The following is a 22,084-nucleotide window of genomic DNA, read 5'->3' as shown; positions in this document are numbered from 1 at the left end:
GTAACATGAAGCTCTGATCCAATTTTGTATAAATCTATCATCTCCTTCTCTCAGATCCCTTGCTAATTTCTTTTGGAATTTAGCCTGCTTGTAATGGTGTTACAATTAAAAATAAACTTTGCCATTTGACTAGGAAATGGATTGAAGCCTGTAAATTCTTTTGAGATACCTATCGACACTGGTCTCCTTCCCAATCTCAACAATTGCATTTAGATAAAGATTATATCATTGCATTACACAAAGCTCCAACAATAGTTAGGGAAGATGTGGGAGAACTAGTACTACAGGGAACTTATAGACATGAGGATTTTCAAAGTGTTTTATATACTTGTCCAGGATCACTTGATCCTACTTCAATAATGGGAATGGATAAGCCCTCTGTTCTGACCAGAGCCTTCTTTCCACAATACTGACATTTGTAGACACATCCCCACCACTTATCTTATTCCACTCCTTTGCCTCTTCTAATCCTCTTTGAAGGATGACCTCATTCAGATTCTTTCACTTGCCCTTTGTCTTCCTTTTCCATTCTCATCCACGATCATTGTGCCATTGTTCTCATCATTATCACTTCATTATTCTCAATTTAGTAATTTCCTGCCTCCCAGCACAGGCTATAGGGAACAGTTTTATTATTTTTCTTTTAGAATGGGATGACAGTCATGAAGTCAAGTATCCATTTTCAAAGCAGAGAATTTCTGAAGGGGAATCTTCCAAAGGATCCACGGTGAAAAGATTTACAGAGGATAGCATCTTGTATCCAAAGCTAGAAATCTGGAAGAACGATGACCAACTTGTTATGCAGAGATACCTACCAAAAATAACTGTTTCTCAAAAGACAATGTTTCAAGGGAATGCAGGTTCTGAGTATAATGAATTTAGTCCAATCTCAAACGTTGTTACAAATGGAATGGTTTTACAAGAGAGAGTATGCATACATGTGATATACACAGAAAAGTCTTAAAATATAAAATACACCTAATTGGACACCAGAAACTCTGTGTAGCAAAGAAACCCTATGATAATAATGAGCATGCAAAAATTTTTAATAAGATGCATTCTGTAGACAGCATCAGAGGGTCCCTGCTAGTAAGTAGACCTTTTCAACTACATGGAAAGTTTACTCAATATTAAAAAATCCATATTAGTGAGAAACTCTCTGAGAATGCTAAATGAAGGAAAGCATTCAGACTATATGGACACCTTAGTCCATAGATAGGAAATATTGGAAGTGGGAAATCTTTTTATTCACTGGGGCAATTAGGGTTAAGTGATTTTCCAGAGTCACACAGCCAGGAAGTGTTAAATGTCAGATTTGAACTCAGGTCCTCTTGATTTCACAGCTGGTGTTCTATCCACTGCACCACCTAACTGCCCCAAAATCTTTCAATAAGGGTGAATTCCCTTTACAACATCAAAGAGTTCATATTGTAGAGAAACCCTGTAAATGTGATAAATATGGGAAAGCTTTCTGTAAGAGTGCCCTACTGAAGCAACATCATAAAAGCCATAGTGGAGACAAGCCTTATGATTTTAATGAATGTGGAAAAGCCTTCAGACTGTGTGGACATCTCACTCAACATAAGAGAATTCATGTTGGAGAGAAACTATACAAATGTTACGAATGTGGTAAAGCTTATTGTCAGAGTAGAGATATACAGAAGTCCTGTAAGTGTATTGATTATGGTAAAAGTTTCAGTAATGGTGCATTATTTACACATCAGAGAGTTCATACTGGAGAGAAACCTTATAAATGTAATGAATGTGAAAAAGCCTTCAGCCTGCATGTAAACCTTACTCAACATCAGAGCATCCATACTAGAGAGAACCCTATAAATGTATAGGCGTAGGCTGATTAAATGTAATCAGCATGGGAATGTCTTTAGGCATAGTTCAGTCAAGATCAAGCATCAGAGACTTCATAAAAGAGAATAATACTCAACTTAATGAATTCAAGAAAGTTTGTATCATTTATTGAAACACCTTATGATTTTGGGATCACAGTTTGTCATCAGTTGAGAATTTTGGGGATGTTTGAGTGAAAAATATATTTCCTTTCATATGTTACCTTAACTGCATTTTATTTTTCTGTAAAATTCACACCAGTCCTGATAAAGAGATCTACATCTGTTCACCTCAAAATAATTAATCTTCTGATCAATATGCCTACTGATTAATTTACCTGATGCCAATTATTTAAATTTCTTAAATACTTTCATATTATTTTAATTACTTTATTTTATGATTTTTATTCCTTATTACAAAGTTTCATATCATTTTTGGTATATATCTAACAATAGTACTATTCTATTCTAAATACTATTCTAATATTGCTAGATATTTTAGAACAGTTGGTCATTATTTTTATTGACTTTAAATGAATTAGTTTGCTTCTTTTAGATGTAAAGTTGTTACATATATAATTAAATGATTTATTAGATAATAGCTTCTAAAAATGTCAATTCTTTAGAATCACAATAATTATTTTAATTTAAAAATAGAAACCAGGAGCAACTGGTCTAAGAAATCAGAGTGGACTGAAGGAAACTAGTCTCTTAAAGAGTGGTTTTATTATTAATATGGTTTATAATGTACAGTTTCCCTTATGTTGAACCAACTCTGCATTTCTGGTCTAAATACAACTTGGTAATAGTACATTAACTTAAATCTATTGTAGTCTCTTTGTTAATACTTTATTTACTCTTTTGAGAAAATATTCATTAGGGATGTTGAGCTGTGATTTTCTCTGTTTTAATTTTCTTTGGTTTAATTATCAAGACTATATTTGTTTTATTAAAAGTTTTGAAGAATTTCTTCTTTTCCTATTTTCACAAATAGTTCATGCTTTTTTTTAGTGTTTGATAGAATTCACTTCTAAATCCATCTGGTTCTGGTATTTCCTTCTCTGAAAGTTCATTTATAATTTCTTCAATTATTATTTTAATATTGCATTATTTAAACAATCTATTTTTGTTCTATTAATCTGTGTAGTTTATATCTTCATAAATATTCATTTCATCTTAGTTATAAGTTTTGTGGGTATATAATTTGGCAAAATAATTTCTGATAGTTTCTTCTACTTTATATTCAGTTGTCATGAATTCAACTTTTTTCAGTTTTACATTATTTACTTTTTCTTTTTTCTTAAAACTACTTTTAATCTATTTTATTAGTTTTTCTCCTCCCAAAAAACTAGCTCTTAGCTTTCTTAATCTATTTTATTAGTTTTTCTCCTCCCAAAAAAGTTATCTCTAGCTTAGGCAATTCAATTATTGCCTTTAATTTTACTATTCTTTTGTTTGGTTGTCAGAATTTCTATTTTGTTGTGTCATTGGCATTTCTTAATTTGTTATGTTTTTAGTTTATTTCATTGAAGCTTAATTCACTTATCTATTCTTTATCTCTTTTTGTTTATGAAAGCATTCAAAGATAAAAATTTCTTCTCAAAACTTTACAAGTATGTTGTTTCATTGTTAGAAGTTTCATAAAATCATTTATTGTTTCCATGATTTATTAAATGATCTCCCTTCCAATTCTTTAAAATTCTCAATTATTTATCCTCCAGTTAATGTGAATTCTTTCTATAAAGATGCTTTATTGAATGATACTTTTATTGTATGGTCGGCAATAAAGGATTATAGTTAATATTTTGCTTTTCTGTATTGATTTATGAGATTTTATGCTCCAATAGAGGGCTATTTTATAAAGGTGCTAGTTATTTCTGGAGATATGTAAACTCTTTTCTGTTCCCATTTAGTATTATGGCTATCATATCTAATTTTTACAAAGTACTAATCAGTTCTTATCTTTATTGTTATTTTTTGTTAGATTTATCTGGGTCTTAAAGGAATATACTGAGGATTCTCCCTATTTATGTTTTATTATTTCTCTCTGTAATGTAAGAATTTTTCTTGTATTTAAACACTGTTATTCATTGCATATATCTGTGTGTGTGTATATATATATATATATATATATATATATATATATATATAATATTTGTGTTAATCATCAGTGGCATCTTTAAACATGTTGAGGTTTTTATGTCTATTTTTATTTTTGCCTTGTCTGGAATCATCATTGCTACTCCTGATTTTTAGGCAGCAGGGTGGCTTATTAGATAGAATATTGGGCCTAGAATCAGAAAACCTGAATTCAAATCCACTTTCAAACATTTACTATCTATGTGACTAGGCAAATAATTTAACCTTTGCTTTTCTTAACCCATTGAAAACGGAGATTGCAAACCACTTCAATGTCTTAGGCAAGAAAATCCCATAGATATTATTCATGTGATATAGTCCACAGAGTTACAAAAAATTGGACATGAATGAATGACTGAATAATACCCCTGATTTTTCACTTCACTTGAAGTAAAAGAGATTTTTCTCTAGCCTTTATTTCAATTGTTTTAATTTTATATTTCAAGGATATTTCTTGTTTCAACCTCTCAAAACCTGAATGTGTTCTTTCATATTAAAATGTCAGCTTCTTCAAAATAGATTGTATTACTTCTCTATTTGTATTTCTAGTCCTTAGCACAGTACTTTGCCCCATAGAAAACATAAAATAAATGTCTTAATTTATATACTTTTGTATATTTGTAGACCTCTTCCCCTATCCCTCCATAGAATATAAACTCCTCCAGAGAAGAAACTGTTAAAAAAAATTTGTCTCACTTTGAATGTCTAGCACATAACACTGTGACTAGCATGTAATAAAATGATAGATCAATTGATTTTTTGTGACATCCTATGATCCTTATTATTGCCTCACAGCCTGTCTTCTTGGTTACTTTGTTTCAAATTGTTTTCCAGAAATGATCAATATTCATAACTTCACCAGCACTGCCTTAACATGCCCATCCTATTACAGCTCCTTTAACAATTATTTTAATCTTTTGTAATTTTTGCTAATTTGATAGACTGGGATATCAGGAATTGTGTTAATTTGCAATTCTATTCTTAGAGGTTTGGAGCACTCCTCCATATAGCTGCTAATTACTTTTATTTTTCCATTTGAAAATTAGTTGTATCCTTTACTTTACTATAGAATATTCTTATTCTTATATATGTGCATAAATCCTTATATATCTTATATAACAGACCTGTATCAGAGATATTTGCCAAAGAGCTTTTTTTTTCTCTTGTCCCAGTTAACTGTTGCATTTGCAATTTAACTGCATTCATTTTTGTTTGTAAAAAAACTTTTAAAGTTTATATGATTTAGACTGTCAATTTTATTTTCTATCATGTCTATCCCCAATCTACAAAACTTTTAAAGTTTATATGATTTAGACTGTCAATTTATTTTCTATCATGTCTATCCCCAATCTACTCTTGCCACCTTTTTCAATATTAGCTGCCCTCCCCCATCTTTTTAAAATAAACTAATTTTTAAAGTTTTCTTTTTAGAACAATTCTGGAGTTTTATGCTTTGTGCTTGAAGGACTCTATAGGATTTTCTTTCTCATGGGGTAATTTCAGTCCATTTTTCTCCATGTTATATTGTGTTATGATATTTGAAGTTTAATATTTTTTGTGTTTTTAATCTTTATCTGCTTATGAACTAAGTCTTATTCTTGCTTTCTCTCTTGGAACTTTTGGTCTTTCTAGACTTTATATTGCCAGTATTTTCCTCTGGCTTCCTTTGTGTCTTCTTCCTCTTCTACAGTTGCACAAATCTCCAAAGTTAGACATATCAGTTGTTCCAGGTTAGGAGGAGTTTTTGCTTTGTTTTTCTTTGGGTGGGCAGGGTTGGAGAGAAGGAGAAACTATTCCTTTTCACATTTGGCTGATTAGAATCATTGTATGCTACTTCATGTGAACTCACACTAAGTAATAATATAGAGTAAGTTGGTAGGATTGCCTATGGACAGACCCTGTCACAAATTTTTCAGTGTGCTTGTTCCTGCTGGGACATATGTGGATTGGATATGAGGGTGGGGCTACTGAGAGTTCTAATTGATGTTATTTAATGGTTTTGAGCCTGTGCAGTGTTTTTGTCCTCATTCATTGAATTTAGCATTAGTTACCGTATGTGTGTTGCATAGCTCCTTTTCTTGAAATTTTGTTATGTTAACAGAACACAACTATTCCACCATCTTTGATGACATGAGTCACTATTTGTTTTATATTAGTCATTTCCCAGTATATATTCCCTGACCCCCTTATTGAACTCTTTGTAAAATAGTTAAGCAACAGTGAAAAGGCTCTTGGAAATGAAAGTGATGTATAAACCAAATAAATCAATAAAACTATTCTTAAAGGGGTATTTACTTTAAAAACAGAGAGGAAACATAAAAGCTGGAGCCATAATAACAGGTGAAAAGGGATAACATGACTACAATATGACAGCATATTTAATATTTCTCTCATAAATGAGAAGCAGAATTAGACACTAACCTCAGAGACAGGAAGTCCTGGGTTTAATTTCTGCTTCTGTCATTTACTTGCTCTTTCCCTGGCAATTAAATTGATCTCTCATGTGTTCCAAGTAACTAAGACTGCAAGTTACAGAGAAAGTGATCTGCATTGGTACAAGATGTTCATCACGTGGAACTATTTACACTGATGAAACAAATTTCATTTTATACATACATACATACAAACTTACACATGCGTATACATATACACATGTGTATCGGTATGTACATACACATATATATTTACACAGAGTCAAAATATTTTGGAAATGACCCTATTTCTCAGAACTAAGGCTCAGAAAGCAGGCTGTGCCCTAAACTTGGCATAGCAATGATCCTTTGTGCTCTGGATATCACCCTCTGAAAAAGTGAATTACTTGTACCAGCACTAAGGGAATTCACTAAGGGAATTAGCTCTCTATTTCCTAGGATTGTCCATCACATATTCACAATCTCTGTTCTTTGTCACTGACAGGTACTGAACTCCTGTTTCTGGTTCTGTGCCCCACAGGGTGGATACAACCTTCCAAAAATTGAGAAAATAACTGTTCCCATGGGACCAAATACCACATTACTGTTCCAAGAAATGCTATGAGAACTATCTCCAGATCTAAGAATGCTGCTTGTGCACCAACCACTTTCTTTATATAAGTGGCTCCAGGCTTGCCAGGGCTAAGCCCTACTCAGAAGGAGTGCTTCCCCCTGCAAGTATCATTTTCTTCACTCTGAAATTAAATTTCTGTTCTGACTCTCCTGTCACTATTCTGTGTGGCTCAGCCACCCCCAAGTTAGAAGGCTTGTTCTGATCCAGTTGAGATTAATTGGTGTCAGAAATGGAATTTGACATGGAACCAGATCAAATAGACTTTCCAGTATTAGTGGAGATGAACTAGGTGCACTGGAAATTTACTTCTCTAATGTCTAATTCCCCTCATCTATTGGGTCCATCATCTTTTCCTACTCAAATCCTCTGGTTCAGCCTTGATTGAGCTTGACTTTCTTTATGAGGAATATTTCAGGATCTTTTTTCTTGACCAGATCACTTTGATAAGGCTGGTGAACCTGTGACCTCTATGTATAAATACCTGAAATAGGAGAGAGAATGGGACTGGAAAGAGAGAGGTCCCCTAACAGAGAAAAGGCAAGGAAACCTCTAACCATCAAGGGATAAATCAGTGAAAGTCATTATATAGAGCAATTCTCAATTTAACTGTTTATGAATGATGTGATCATAGGTAATTCATCCAACTTCTAGGAAATCTACCATGAAATGGGAATGAAAATGGTTATCTTCTTCATAAAGTACGAAGGTTGAATGTAATAGATATAAAACATGTATGTATATATGAGATCAATTGAAAGAGCATAGTAAGCTTCAAGAACATGGAATTAGAGAACCTTGTTATTTATAGTGATTATGAACAAGTCACATCACTTTTCAGACCTATCATTAGACAAGAACTGACCAGTTCATGAGACCACTAGACCTGAAATTGTTCCAACTGCTAAAAATTCCAGCCAACTAGTAATTTTACACAGAAATAAAAAAGACACACTTTACCCTTAACTCCCCATACAATTGGATGTTATAACATTCTAGCTGCAACTCCAGGAAGAGCAGATTTAGAGATTTCAAAGGGCTATTGATTTCTGTCTCTACCAATGGAACCCTCCCTTATAATATAGGTACAATTAAACAAATACATCTGACTACATATGCCTCATTTTACACAACAGCATACCATCTCTTTACTGAAATGAGATGTTTCATCATCAGTCCTTTGGAGTGGATCAGTCACTGCATTATCTAAGTTTTGGTGTTTTTCACTGTCATTTTCCTTTGCAGTATTGTTGAAATTGTGTATACTGTCCTTTTTTGTGCTTTGCCCTTCATCAGGTCATCTAAGTAGTTCCATATTTCTTGATATCTCATATTCATCATTACTGCATAGTAATACCCCATTACCTTAAGGTATCATTGTTCAGCCATTTTCTGACTGATGAGTATCTACTTTGTTGCTAGTTTCTTACTTCACAAATATACACATTAATCACTCTCATCATGCCAAAGATCTTTTGGGATTTTGGTCATCACTCTTAAAGGAAGTACATGACTTCTTCTATATCCTCTTGCTTCCCCAAACATATTCCTTTGCTGTAAAGAGTAAGAATAATAATCTAAATAATGTAATATAATCCAATAATCCAAAATAATAATCCAAAATTGAACTCTGACCAAGTTTAGCTCTGAAGATATGAAAAATGAAGCATACTTCCTTCTTTGCAAAGGTGGGAGACTAGGTTTTGGAACACTGAATATACTGTCAAACTTGTTTTAATTAGTATTGCTAAAATGCTTTATTTCCATTTCTTTTATTCTTTGTAACAAGAAATGATGCAATTCATGGGGGAATGAAACTAAAAGTGATATACAAACCAAATATATCAAAATTATTTTAAAAGGAAATTGACTTTAAAAATAGGAAAGTAACATAAAAGGTAGGGCCATGACAAAAGATAAAAAGAAGTAAAGCTTTATATGTTGCAAGTTGTGAAGTTTAATCCTAAATTTATGTCCCAATTTATGAAGTGATCTTAGGTAATTGCTTTCCAAATGCTCATTATTATTATATCGGAGATATCTAAATCACAACTGCACCTAATAATAATAATAATAATAATAAACCTTCCTAATCATATTAGGTGTAACCTATATTGGGCATCACACTGTTGTTTCATTAACAAAAATGATTTGGAAATAATTAATGGAAGCTAAAAATTATTCTGGTAAAATAGGTAATTTTTAAAGAAGCAAAATTAAAATGTTTATGATTTTTAGAAAATTGGTATGAAGTGAATTAATCATTAAACAAAATTATCAAATGAATTGCTTTGGTGTAAACTTATTTAACCTCACTTTGTAAGTATCAGCTTTTATTGTAGTAGAGAAAGAAACAAAGAAGCATATTTCTTATTTTAAATACCCCAAGTAAGGTAATTGATAACATGTGATATTGTGACCACAGAATATTTGGATATGAGTTTTCCTGAACTTACCTCAATCTTATGTTACAGGGATGAAAAATGAGAGTCTAAGATCAGTATTCCCTTTAAAGAGCCTCCAATTTGAATCTTCACAGAATATTTCAAACTAGATTATGAATCTAGCAACAACTTGACCTTGCTCTTCTGTTTACCAAGTAATACTATTCTCCTATTTGAACCTTAGGCTGTAGCATCTCATCAGATTTAGAAGCTTGTCCTTCTTCACGCTTTATCTGAAGAGAGAAACACTCAGGCTTCATGAACATTCATTCTATTGCTCAATCTATTTCTCCCAATTAGATCAGTCCCCACCAGACATTATGGGGTTTGGGTTCTCATGTTCTTCAGGTATGTAATTGGCTTCCAAATTTTACTTCTTTTCCTGACTCTGTAGCCCCTTGTGTTTCTTCTGTCTTAGCTTCCTGTTCACTGGCAGTATTGAATTGACAGAAACATAGAATTAATTGGCATTGGAAACTATCTTATTAAAAATACATGAGTATTACAACTGCATCAATGAATTGTAAATTTTTACCTTTCCAGTAATCAGGCAAAAAAAGTTTTATAATTATTACAGGCATAAGTATAAATACAAACACAATTACCTAGGACATTCATCAACTTTTTCAACATATATTCTGGAAACTCAGAATCAAACTCACAACTTTGGTTGGAGTTTGAGCATCATTAAAGACAAAACTTTGAGGTTTTTCATTCTTAAAAATCCACAACATAGTGATGAATCATAAAATGAACAGTGACAATAAAAGCTGATTCATGCATTTTCAAGGTAAGTCTGCTCTGCAAAACATCAGCCTACAAAGTGAAATTATTAGTGCTTAGATGACAGTTCAAAAAGAAGAAAGATATTCTGTCATAAAACATAAGAAAAATTCTAACAAGTTGACATTTCTATAGTTAATATTACAAGAAAATTTGAAATAAGACAAGCAAAAGTTATAAAACAAGAAAGGTAACAAGGAGCATTTTCTAATTTCATGATCATGATAAAGTTTTGCCTTTATTTTTGATTTCCCAAAGTACAAAATAAGGCAATAATTATTATGAAGAAAATAAGAATTTGACAGAGCACATTATGAATTTTTCTCTTTGCTATCTGTTACTGTGTTGTTCTGTTAAATTAACTTCCATATACTTTAGAAAGTTTGATATCACGAGATAAATTACTTAAAGTTAGTGTAGAAAAAACTATTTGCTAATATTTTTTTTAAAGTTGGGCAGGAATATTTTCTTAACAAATTTTTTTTATTGCAAAAGGTTTGTTTTTTAATTAAATATTTCAATGATGTGAATAGTCATAAAATAATAGTGTATGTATTCTCTTTCCCAATGCCCCTTAAAACTTTATCATATTGCAGTAGATGCTTTCATGAACTACTATGACTTAAAAATTATTTTATTTTTAAAATTATTCTATTATTTTGAAGACACTATGGAATTTAGTCATTATTACCTGATGATCCACACAAGTAAACTTTCCAGTGACATTTCTTTACACTTAAGGACAATAATAAACCTTCCTAATCGTATTAGGTATAACCTATACTGACCATCACACTGTTGTTTTGTTAACAAAAATAATTTGGAAATAATTAATGGAAACTAAAAATTATCCTGGTAAAATAGGTAATTTTTAAAGAAGCAAAATTAAAATGTTTATGATTTTTAGAAAATTGGTATGAAGTGAATTAATCATTAAACAAAATTATCAGACGAATTGCTTTGGTGTAAACTTATTTAGTCTCACTTTGTAAGTACCAGCTTTTATTGTAGTAGAGAAAGAAACAAAGAAGCATATTTCTTATTTTAAATACCCCAAGTAAGGTAATTGATAACTTATGTGATATTGTGACCATAGAATATTTGGATAAGGGATGTCTAAAGATCTTACATTATTCACTAAATACTCAGGTTTACTCTCCATTATGAAGTCTTTGATGTCTGACTAGGGCTGAACTATGCCTAAAGGCATTTCCACAATGAATACATTTATAGGGTTTCTCTCCAGTATGAATTCTTTGATGTCGAGTAAGGTGTACATGCAGGCTGAAGGCTTTCCCACATGCATTACATTCATAGGGCTTCTCTCCAGTATGAGTTCTGTGATGTTGAATAAGGTCTGAACTTCTAATGAAGGCTTTCCCACATTCGGTACATTCATAGGGTTTTTCTCCAGTGTGAATCCTCTGGTGTTTAGTAAAGGATGACCTGTCACAAAATGCTTTTCCACATTCACTACATTCATAGGGTTTTTCTCCAGTATGAATTCTCTGGTGCTGAGTTAAATGTGTACTTTGAATGAATGTTTTTCCACATTCAATACATTTATAGGGCTTCTCTCCAGTATGAATTCTCTCATGTTGAGTGCGGTCTGTACTCTGGCTGAAGGTTTTCCCACATTCCTTACATTTATAAGGTTTCTCTCCAGTATGAATTCTCTGATGTTGAGTAAGATGTCCACGCAATCTAAATGTCTTTCCACATTCATTACATTCATAGGGTTTCTCTCCAGTGTGAATTCTCTTATGGCGAGTAAGGCAAATGCTCTGACTAAATGCCTTCCCACATTCATTACACATATAGGGTTTTTCTCCAGTATGGACTCTCTGATGTTGCATAAGGAGTGCAGCTTTACTGAAAGCTTTTTCACAGTCATTACATTTATAGGGTTTTTCTCCAGTATGGACTCTCTGATGTTGAATAAGAAGTGCACCTTTACTGAAAGCTTTCTCACATTCATTGCACTTATAGGGTTTCTCTCCAGTATGCACTACTTGATGTTGCCGAAGAAGTGCACTTTTACTGAAAGATTTACCACATTCATTACACTCAAAGAGTTTCTTTGTTGCACAGATTTTCTGATGTCTAATTAAATGTGGATTACATTTGGAGTTTTTTTCAGATATGTCACATTCAGAATATCTCTCTTTTCTAGGAACATTTTCTTCTGTAACAAAGATTGAACTCAGACTATACATATTGTACTCATTGTCCCTCTTCACAAGCAGCATTTTCTTGTGGGGAACTGCCATTTGTCTCAAATGTCTCTCCTGGATTTTTTGCAGTCTCCCATACTGGACATCTGATTCCCAGACTTGTCCTAGATTAGAGTAACAGAAAAAATTTCTTGTGAATCTCTCCATTGTCACCTCCTGGGATGATTGCTTTTCAGAAATAAATTCCTTTAGAGTTAAGTTAATGCATTGATTTCAGGCATTGTCTCCCAATCTGAAAGATGGAAAAAAATGCAATTGTGCCATTGTGCTTACAAAAATGGAAATTATAAAGTGAAAAAAAGAAGAGTACATGTTTAAAATGTTGAGTAAATAAGTGGATGGTTTGTTTGTTTGTTTGTTTTTTGACAATTTTCAAACTCCAGAGAGTGGAAGGGAAGTCAAGGTACAATGAACAGAAATCAAAGAACTAATTCAGTGTGAACAATAAGCATGGTGGACACAAACTCACTGAGGAAGATTAAAAGGTAAGGAAAGCTAGAATAAGCCAAATAGGAGGTATTTATCTAGGATCAAATATCAGTATTATGAGAAGCAGTTTAGATTATTGTAATGGAATCCTAATTGGTTTCCTAGGTCACCTTATATTATCTATTGTAGTTGATACTACTGCTACTTAAAAAAAAAAATCATTCACAAGCAACATTGCAATTGATTATAAGGACTCTTCTGGATTCCCAGCTTCCCTTCAATCTCCCTAAATCAGTCAGAGCCCAACTATAGCCATAAGCATCTAATGTCCATTTCTCTTTCTCTACAATCATTTCCTACACAGATTTAAAGAGATTTAGGACTGCCTGTACTTATTAGGAACCATAAAAATGTCTGAAGCCAAACTGCTTTATTTTCTCCCTATCCACTGGTTCCTTCCCTACCACATCCACATCCACTAACCTTAATAGTTACCATCCTAATGACATTTCATTCCCTTCTCAACTAAGCTCTAGAATATGCTATGTTCAGTGCCTCCATTTTTTCTCTCTCACTTTCTTCTGAAATCTGGCTTACACCTCATCCAACCTGCTTTTTAAAAAATTATCAATGACTTTTTGATGGCCAAATTTTTCTCAGACTATATCATTATAGATCCCTTGCAGTATCTGACACTTTACTATTTTCTTCTCCTGGGCACTTTTCTTTCTTTTTGTTGTTAAAACATTATTCTCTCTTGATTTTTTTACCTTTGTGGCTCCTCCTCCTTAGTCTCCTTTGATGGTTCTGTGTCCATGTCACCCTCACTAACTACTGGTGTTACCTAAGCTCTATCCTAAGCCTTCTCTTTTCTATCTATGCTCTCTCATTTGGTAACTTCTAGAATTTTCATGGATTCAATTAACATAATCATGCAAATGATTCCCAGATCTATCTATCCACTTCACTTTCTCTCCTTAACTCTAATCCATCATTGCCAACTACCTGCTGGATATTTCCAATTGGATGTCACATAAGGATATCAAATTCAACATGTTCAAAACAGAATTAAGTATCTTCTCTCAAAAGTCTAACTTGCTTTTCTCCCAAACTTTCCTATAACAAGGTTTCATCATATTTCCAATTCTTAGGGTTTAACTTTGGTGTCTTTCTCATCTTCTCACTTTCACTCAGCTCACATATCCATTCAGTTCCCAAATCTTGTTTCTGTCTCCATAATGTATCTTTAATCCTCTCCCTTTTCTGCACACACAGCCACCATCCTATTTCAGGACCTAATCATTTCTTTCCTAGACTATTTGCAATAGTCTACTATTCAGTCTTCCTGCCTTAAGCCTCTTCCCAATTCTAATCTATCCTTAACACTAGTGTTAGAGTGCTTTTAATAAAGCATAGGTTTGACTGTGGCATAGGACTGAACCCTGCTGGAATTCCCTATTGCCTATAAAATTATATAGAAATTCCTTTGTATTAGTTTCAAGATTCTTGCATATTACTCCTTGACATAGTAAGAACGTAACAATGTCTGTTTATTCATTGACTGATAAGTCTGAAATACTCATGTAATATATTCAAGATATTTGAGGGAGCTTATGCCAAGTGGTCTTAGTCTTCTCTAAAGAACTGTAAGACTTTTAGGAGTATTGTGAAACCAATAGTTCCAAGATAACAATCTTTCATGACTTTGTGTTGGAATCTTTACAAAGTGTTAAGCCATTAGAGTTGATAGAGACAATAATTATCTAATTTAGCATGGTTCAATATGATTGATTTGATCTTAGAAGGAGATATTTTAGGCCAGAACTTGAAACAAGATACTGAGTACAACTGATGGAAACAATGCTTGTGTTCACACCTTTAGAGAACTCATCTAAGTACTCAATGGAGTTCACACTTGGGAGATTGCAGGGCTTAGTATGAGATATCCGAATTCACACCTCCCTTAAGGCCAGAGAGCACTCTGGGAGATAACCCAGAATCCCTCTCTCTCTAGAAGGAGGAGTTAACCTTTGGGAAATCATATATATACAGGAAGCTCTTAACTTTGTTATAATCATTGTCTTCTGTGCCTGGTTCTCTTTCATTTACCTTGGAAGGCATCTCTTGGAATTTCTCTCTCTATCAACCAAGGTTCTTCTCCTTGCTCCAATTGGGAGATCACATCAGGTTTGGAAATTTGATGCCCTGCTCATATGGAAAAACAAAAGATTTAGGTATTTATGCTCAGAAAAAAGACATCCCATAAAAATTCCAATTCCTTCCTTTTTTAGGACCTCTTTAGAATAACAATAGTTGTGGCATCAAAGGCAGCACAAAGAAAGCATCTAATTAATCCTCTATAAAGTATGACCTTTCATTCAGAAAGGGAGAGTAGGAAATTCTGTTTCTGTGACCAAAAGGCTAGAGATCTCTAATAATTGAGCCAAAGCCTCAACCCAGAGCAATATATCAGCATACCAACCCTTATCTTTTAATAACTAAGGAAATAAAGATATTACAGTGGACAATATGACACAGGAAAAGTAGATTTACCTAATGAGACCAGGTTCCTATAGTTCTCCAGCATAACATCCCTATACAAGTATTTCTGACCAGGATCCAGTTGTCCCCACTCCTCTTGAGTAAAGTTCACAGCTACATCCTTGAATGTTAATGATTCCTGAAAAGCCAAACAAATGCTGGCTCAAGTTAAGAGTCATTGACCTCCCTTAAAGGTCATGTTAATGGTCTTGAGACAGAAGCTAAAACATCAGAGTATATGTTCCAATAAGAATCAAAAAAATCTGACTGTTTGAACTTAAATTATTTAATTTACTTTCTACCATATGAGGAACACTTTCTATCTATAAAAAAGGATATCCAAAAAAGTATGAGACAGTCAGTATCCTTGAAGAGTATAAAGTTGGGTGGGGGTTGCACTTAATAGGATCTATTTTTCCCAATTACATATAAAAACAGTTTTCAACATTAATTTTTTGTAAATTTTTTATTTCCAAATTTTTCTCCCTCCTTTCTTCTTTCTTTCTCCCCAAGATAGCAAATAAATCCAATATAGGCTGTACATGTACAATCATGCTAAACATTTTTTCTATATTAGTCATGTTGTGAAAGAAGAATCAGAACAAAAGAGAAAAAAAAACAAATTTTTAAAAGTGAAAATAGTATGTTTCAATCTATATTCAAGACTCCATGTTTCTTTCTTTGGATGTGAATGGTATTTTCCATCCCATGTCTATTGGAATTGTTTTGGATTATTGTATTGCTGAGAAGAGCTAAGTCTATCATAATTGATCATCACAAAATGTTGCTGTTAAGTATAAAATATTCTAGTTCTATTCACTTCATTCAGGCTCAGTTCATATAGAATGTTTCTGAAATCTGCCTGCTCATCATTTTTTAATAACACAATAGAATGTCATTACATTCATATATCATAGTTTGCTCAGCCATTCCTCTATTAATACAAATACAAAGCTAATTAGAAAGTTTTTCCTTCTACTGAACTGCATCCTGCCTTCTGGGCAAAAATAGAAAGAATCCACCAAACAATTCCTAAAAGAACCCCAAAGTGAAAATTCCCAAGACTATTATAGCTCATATTGTATATAAATATGATGCAATACTCTTGTGCTGATTTTGTAGCTTAACAACCAACCACAGTTCCAAAAGAATTTTTTCACTATTTTTCAAAATATTTTCTCTTGTATTTATTTTTAGTTTGTTAATTTTATGGTTTTCTAGTTTTTAACACTGCATTCTCAATCTTCTCTTTTTCTATTTTGAAATATGTGCTTTCAGAAACATATTTTCTCAGAGGCCTGCTTTAGCTGCATCCCCTAAATTTGGAGGCTTCTAAAAATGATTTGCTTTTATATAGTTTATTATTTGGATGATTTGTTATTTGATCTGCTTAATTTGTTCTATCTCCACTGTCATCCTATATTCCTTCTGTCCTTTGCAGCTAAAATCCTTGAAATGATTCTCTATAATAGGAAATCTCACAATACCCTATATTTTTGTAGGACTAAACTGCAGGATGATAAAGTGTATGAGAGGAAAAGAGAGGAAGAAAAAAGGGGATAACACTTGCTGTACCCTAAGGAAAAAGATCTAAAATGCAACAACTTATTAATTACTTAATATCAGGTATCTCAGCAGCTTTTATCCAGTGATGAATAGATAGAGACTAAAGAAGGAATAGTGACTGTAAGGATCATGCATATTAATAATAAAAATCTAGAACAGATAGAAAGGAAAGAGAATTAATGGACAGAATGAGAAAAAATCCTTTTGTAAAATATATAAAAACCTTACAAAACAAATTGGAGATAAAAGAAAAAGGAAAATTAGACAAAAAGAAAGACAAGAGAATAAATCAAACAAAATTCTAAAACTAGGAAAAATAGTAATGTGGGGAAAAGAGGCCAAAGGTTTTCTCAAACTTTTTCTTTAAAAAAAATAATGTTTGGGGGCAGCTACCTGGTGCAGTGAATAAAGTATTGGTCCTAAAGTCAGGGGAACTTGAGTTCAAATCCTGCCTCAGACACTTAACACTTCAAAAGCCACTTAATCCTAATTGCCTCATTAAAAAAAAAAATTTAATGCTTTATATAGTCATAGGACTGATTGCTTACCATCTTAGAGAAGAGAGAAAAAAGGGGAAAGAAAGAATTTAGCACTCAAAATTTTAAATAAAATGTTTTTTAAAATAATGTTTTGCATGATTTCTTATTATAATAGATTATCATATTTCTTGCCTCCTTAAATAGATGCAGAAGGGAATAAAGGGAAGGAAAAGATTTGAAACTAAATATTTGGAAATCTATCTACCAATGGAAAGTCAGGAATTATATGAGCAAAATTACAAAACACTTTGAACACAAATAAAGTCAGATTTAACTAATTGGAAAAATATTAAGTGCTCTTGGATAGGCTGAGAAAATATAATATAGATGACAATACTCCCTAAATTAATCTATTTATTTAGTGCTATACCAATCAGACTACCAAGAAACTATCTTAATGACCTAGAAAAAATAACAAAATTCATATGGAAGAACAAAAGGTCAAGAATTTCAAGGGAATTAATGAAAAAAAAATCAAATGAAGGTGGACTAGTTGTACCTGATCTAAAACTATATTATAAAGCAGCGGTCACCAAAACCACTTGATATTGGCTAAAAAATAGATTAGTAGATCAGTGGAATAGGTTAGGTTCACAGGACAACATAGTCAATAACTATAGCAATCTAGTGTTTGACAAACTCAAAGATCCCAACTTTAGGGATAAGAATTCACTATTTGACAAAAAGTGCTGGGAAAATTGGAAATTAGTATGGCAGAAACTAAGCATTGACCCACACTTAACACCATACACCAAGATAAGATCAAAATGGGTCCATGATTTAGACATAAAGAACGATATTATAAATAAATTAGAGGAACATAGGATAGTTTATCTCTCAGACTTGTGGAGGAAGAAGGAATTTGTGACCAAAGGAGAACTAGAGATCATCACTGATCACAAAATAGAAAAATTTTATTATAACAAATTAAAAAGCCTTTGTACAAACAAAACAAATGCAAACAAGATTAGAAGGAAAGCAACAAACTGGGAAAACATTTTTACAGTTAAGGTTCTGATAAAGGCCTCATTTCCAAAATATATAGAGAATTGATTCTAATTTATAAGAAATCAAACCATTCTCCAATTGATAAATGGTCAAAGGATATCAACAGACAATTTTCAGATGATCAAATTGAAACTATTTCCACTCATATGAAAGAGTGTTTCAAATCACTACTGATCAGAGAAATGCAATTAAGACAACTCTGAGCTACCACTACATACCTGTCAGATTGGCTAAGATGACAGGAAAAAAATAATGATGAATGTTGGAGGGGATGTAGGAAAACTGGGAAACTGATACACTGTTGGTGGAGTTGTGAACGAATTCAATCATTCTGGAGAGCAATCTGGAATTATGCCCCAAAAGTTATCAAACTGTGCATACCCTTTGATCCAGCAGTGTTATTACTGGGCTTATATCCCAAAGAGATACTAAAGAAGGGAAAGGGATGTGCCAAAATGTTTGTGGCAGCTCTGTTTGTAGTGGCTAGAAACTGGAAAATGAATGGATGCCCATCAATTGGAGAATGGTTGGGTAAATTGTGGTATATGAATGTTATGGAATATTACTGTTCTGTAAGAAATGACCAGCAGGATGAATACAGAGAGGCTTGGAGAGACTTACATGAACTGATGCTAAGTGAAATGAGCAGAACCAGGAGATCATTATACACTTCAACAACGATACTGTATGAGGATGTATTCTGATGGAAGTGGATATCTTTGACAAAGAGAAGATCTAATTCAGTTCCAATTGATCAATGATGGACAGAAGCAGCTACACCCAGAGAAGGAACACTAGGAAATGAATGTAGACTACTTCCATTTTTATTTTTCTTCCCAGGTTATTTTTACCTTCTGAATCCAATTCTTCTTGGATTGCAACAAGAGAACTATACGGTTCTGCATACATATATTGTATCTAGGATATATTAAAACATATTTAACATATATAAGACTGCCTGCCATCTAGGGGAGGGGATGGAGAGAGGGAAAGGAAAAGTCGGAACAGAAGTGAGGGCAAGGGATAATGTTGTAAAAAATTACCCAGGCATATGTTCTGTCAATAAAAAGTTATAATAAAAAAAGATTTGAAACTGAAAATAATATTTTAAAAACTAATGTAATGGGAAAATGTTTAAAAGTTGGATAAAATGCTATAAAACATTTAAAATATTATTTGTTATATGGCATAGACATTCATCTCTGAGAGGGGGAAGGGGAAGCAAATACTGGAACAAATCCTGGTAATGAAAGAAAAACCCAAAATAAAAAAAATGTAAATTTATTTTTAACATTTCTCTGCATGATGGATGCATCATTTGATTATTTATAAGCACTTTGCAAACCTTAAAACTCTAGATGATGATGATGATGTCAGAGGTAGGACTTAAATCAAGTATTCCTAGCTCCAACCCTAGATTTCTATCCACTCTGTAATCTTGCTGCTCTTCATAGTGAAACTCATAGAATAAGATGCCTACATTTATTGCCCTAACTCTCTTACCACATACTTACTTCTCATCACTTATTCAACTGCAATCTGTCCCAATTCACTAAAAAATATTCTTTCCAACATGACCACTAATTTTTTCTAAAATTTTTTATTGCTACATTTTGCTTTTTTACATCAACATAATTTCCCCCAGTATTCCTTCCTCTTCTTCCAGAGTGTCATTCAGTAAAACAAAGAGTATTTTTAAGGGCAAAAAAAATAAATACAAGGAAAAAATCAACACAACTCTCAAATCAATGAAAAAAAATCTCTAAATATATGCAATACATGTAAGACCTTCAACCTTCACAAAGGGGTGGGTTGAAAGTGGCCTCTCATATTTCTTCTCTTGAGTCATAGTTGGTCTTTATAATTTTGCTACATTCACTTCTGATATGTGTGTGATTATTCTTTCCATTTACGATGTTATAATCCTGGTGAATTTTGGGTTTTTGGTCCTGCTTACTTCACTCTGTATCTGATACAGACTGCTTCATGTAGATATTCCCATGCGTCACTCATTATATTCATCATGGTTAATAGTTTTGCAATTCTTTCAAGAATTGTTTGATCATTCTCTGACTACTTATCTGTTGTGTAATACCAGGATCATTTTATTGCTAAATCCAATAGCCTTCTCATAGTTTTTATTCCTCTTGAAATCTCTATAGAATATTACACTGTTAATCATTTCCTATTTTGGAGCCGCTCTTTTTTTTCAGTCCATTTCTTGTAACATTCTTCTCTCTTGGTTCTGCTATCAATTTATTCATTTGTAATTGAAACAAAACTTTCAAATAAATTGAGTATTTTTATCATCTATTTTGTGCTTTATCCACTTGGTTAATAGAATGATTTGAAAACTCAAGAGTCGGGATATATATAGCTCAGTAAATAAGAATCAAAACAAAAAGAACTGCAGAGATTAATGGTACATTTTTATTATATGTTTGTAGACACTTAATTAGAAAAAATAATTTTTTTACCTAGTTACTATATGTACTAGAATACTTTGATCACTTTGTTGTGTTCAAGGACAAAATAGAAATGGCTTTTTATTCAATTATATAAATTATATGATTTTAGTCTTCTAAGGCTTACTTAAGTCAGATGTCCACAAGGAATCTAAAATACTTAGGGATGGCATTTATATTTCAGATACATACATCCATGTAGCATTGGAGTATAACTAATCTGTAATAAGAGTTAAAACCCATTCAAAATCAAAATGTTCTTTCTTAAATGTTTCTAGATCACTTTTTATAAATCTCTCCTTTGTACCCATCATTCCCTTTTATTATACTTTTATTTATATATTTCTTTTTATTCCCCACTCCTTTAAACTTGCATTTTAAGGGCAGAAATGGTTACTTCTTTGTATTCCAAATGCCCAGTCATGTAGGAGGCAATTTTTAAAAGTTTATTGAATGGAATTAAATATGGGGATAAAACATACATATGAAAAACTCTAATACAAGTCAGAAAACATATACATAGAGAATTTCAAGGAGGAAAGTCTCATGAGATCAATAAGAAAGGGATCAAAGGAAGTAGCACATGAATTGAACATTGAAGGAGAAATATATTAATGAATGGGGATGAGAAAAGCCTGTAAAGAGTGACTATGGGCAGTCCTTGAGGAGGACACAAATTAATTTCTACAGGTATTAGATAAATTAAGCAGTAGCAGAAAGCCTAAGCTGATATTTACAGACTGGGCCATCATAGCATTGTTGCATAACTATTTACTGAGTAAAAAAGAAAAACTGTTTAACTGGATGAGACCTTGTCATGGAAAAGCAATGCAACTCTAAGTGTTTCTTGAATATATTTGTTCATGTGTTTCTATGGTTCTTCTCCATTTACCTGCAGATGTTGGAGAGATCAGAAAGAGCAGAAAACTCTTTCTAGAAATTTAGTAGTAAAAGGGAACACTTAAAATATAACAATAGTTTAAGGATATAAAAAGTCAAAGGAGAGACAGCTAGGTGGCTCAGTGGATAGAGCACCAGCCGGGAAATCAG

At 32.6% G+C, this 22,084-nt stretch overlaps 1 protein-coding gene across 1 annotated transcript in view; it reads right to left on the bottom strand.

Moving 5' to 3' along the window:
• Window positions 1-8,644: 8,644 nt before the first annotated feature.
• The window catches only part of LOC105751145 (zinc finger protein 420), a 78,300-nt gene continuing 64,860 nt past the window's right edge, over window positions 8,645-22,084 (bottom strand). Inside the window, exons 10-12 of the mRNA XM_031949328.1 lie at window positions 15,469-15,595; window positions 15,025-15,120; window positions 8,645-12,590 (exon numbers count right to left, since the gene is read on the bottom strand). Coding sequence (XP_031805188.1) covers window positions 11,404-12,590; window positions 15,025-15,120; window positions 15,469-15,595 — 1,410 coding nt within the window. The 3' untranslated portion in view covers window positions 8,645-11,403. The remainder of the gene's footprint in view (window positions 12,591-15,024; window positions 15,121-15,468; window positions 15,596-22,084) is intronic.

This window comes from Sarcophilus harrisii, chromosome 2 (genome assembly GCF_902635505.1).
Source record: "Sarcophilus harrisii chromosome 2, mSarHar1.11, whole genome shotgun sequence".
NCBI lineage: Eukaryota > Metazoa > Chordata > Mammalia > Dasyuromorphia > Dasyuridae > Sarcophilus > Sarcophilus harrisii.
Note: the sequence above shows the minus strand (reverse complement) of the source record. Positions and strands in the feature narration are given on the sequence as shown.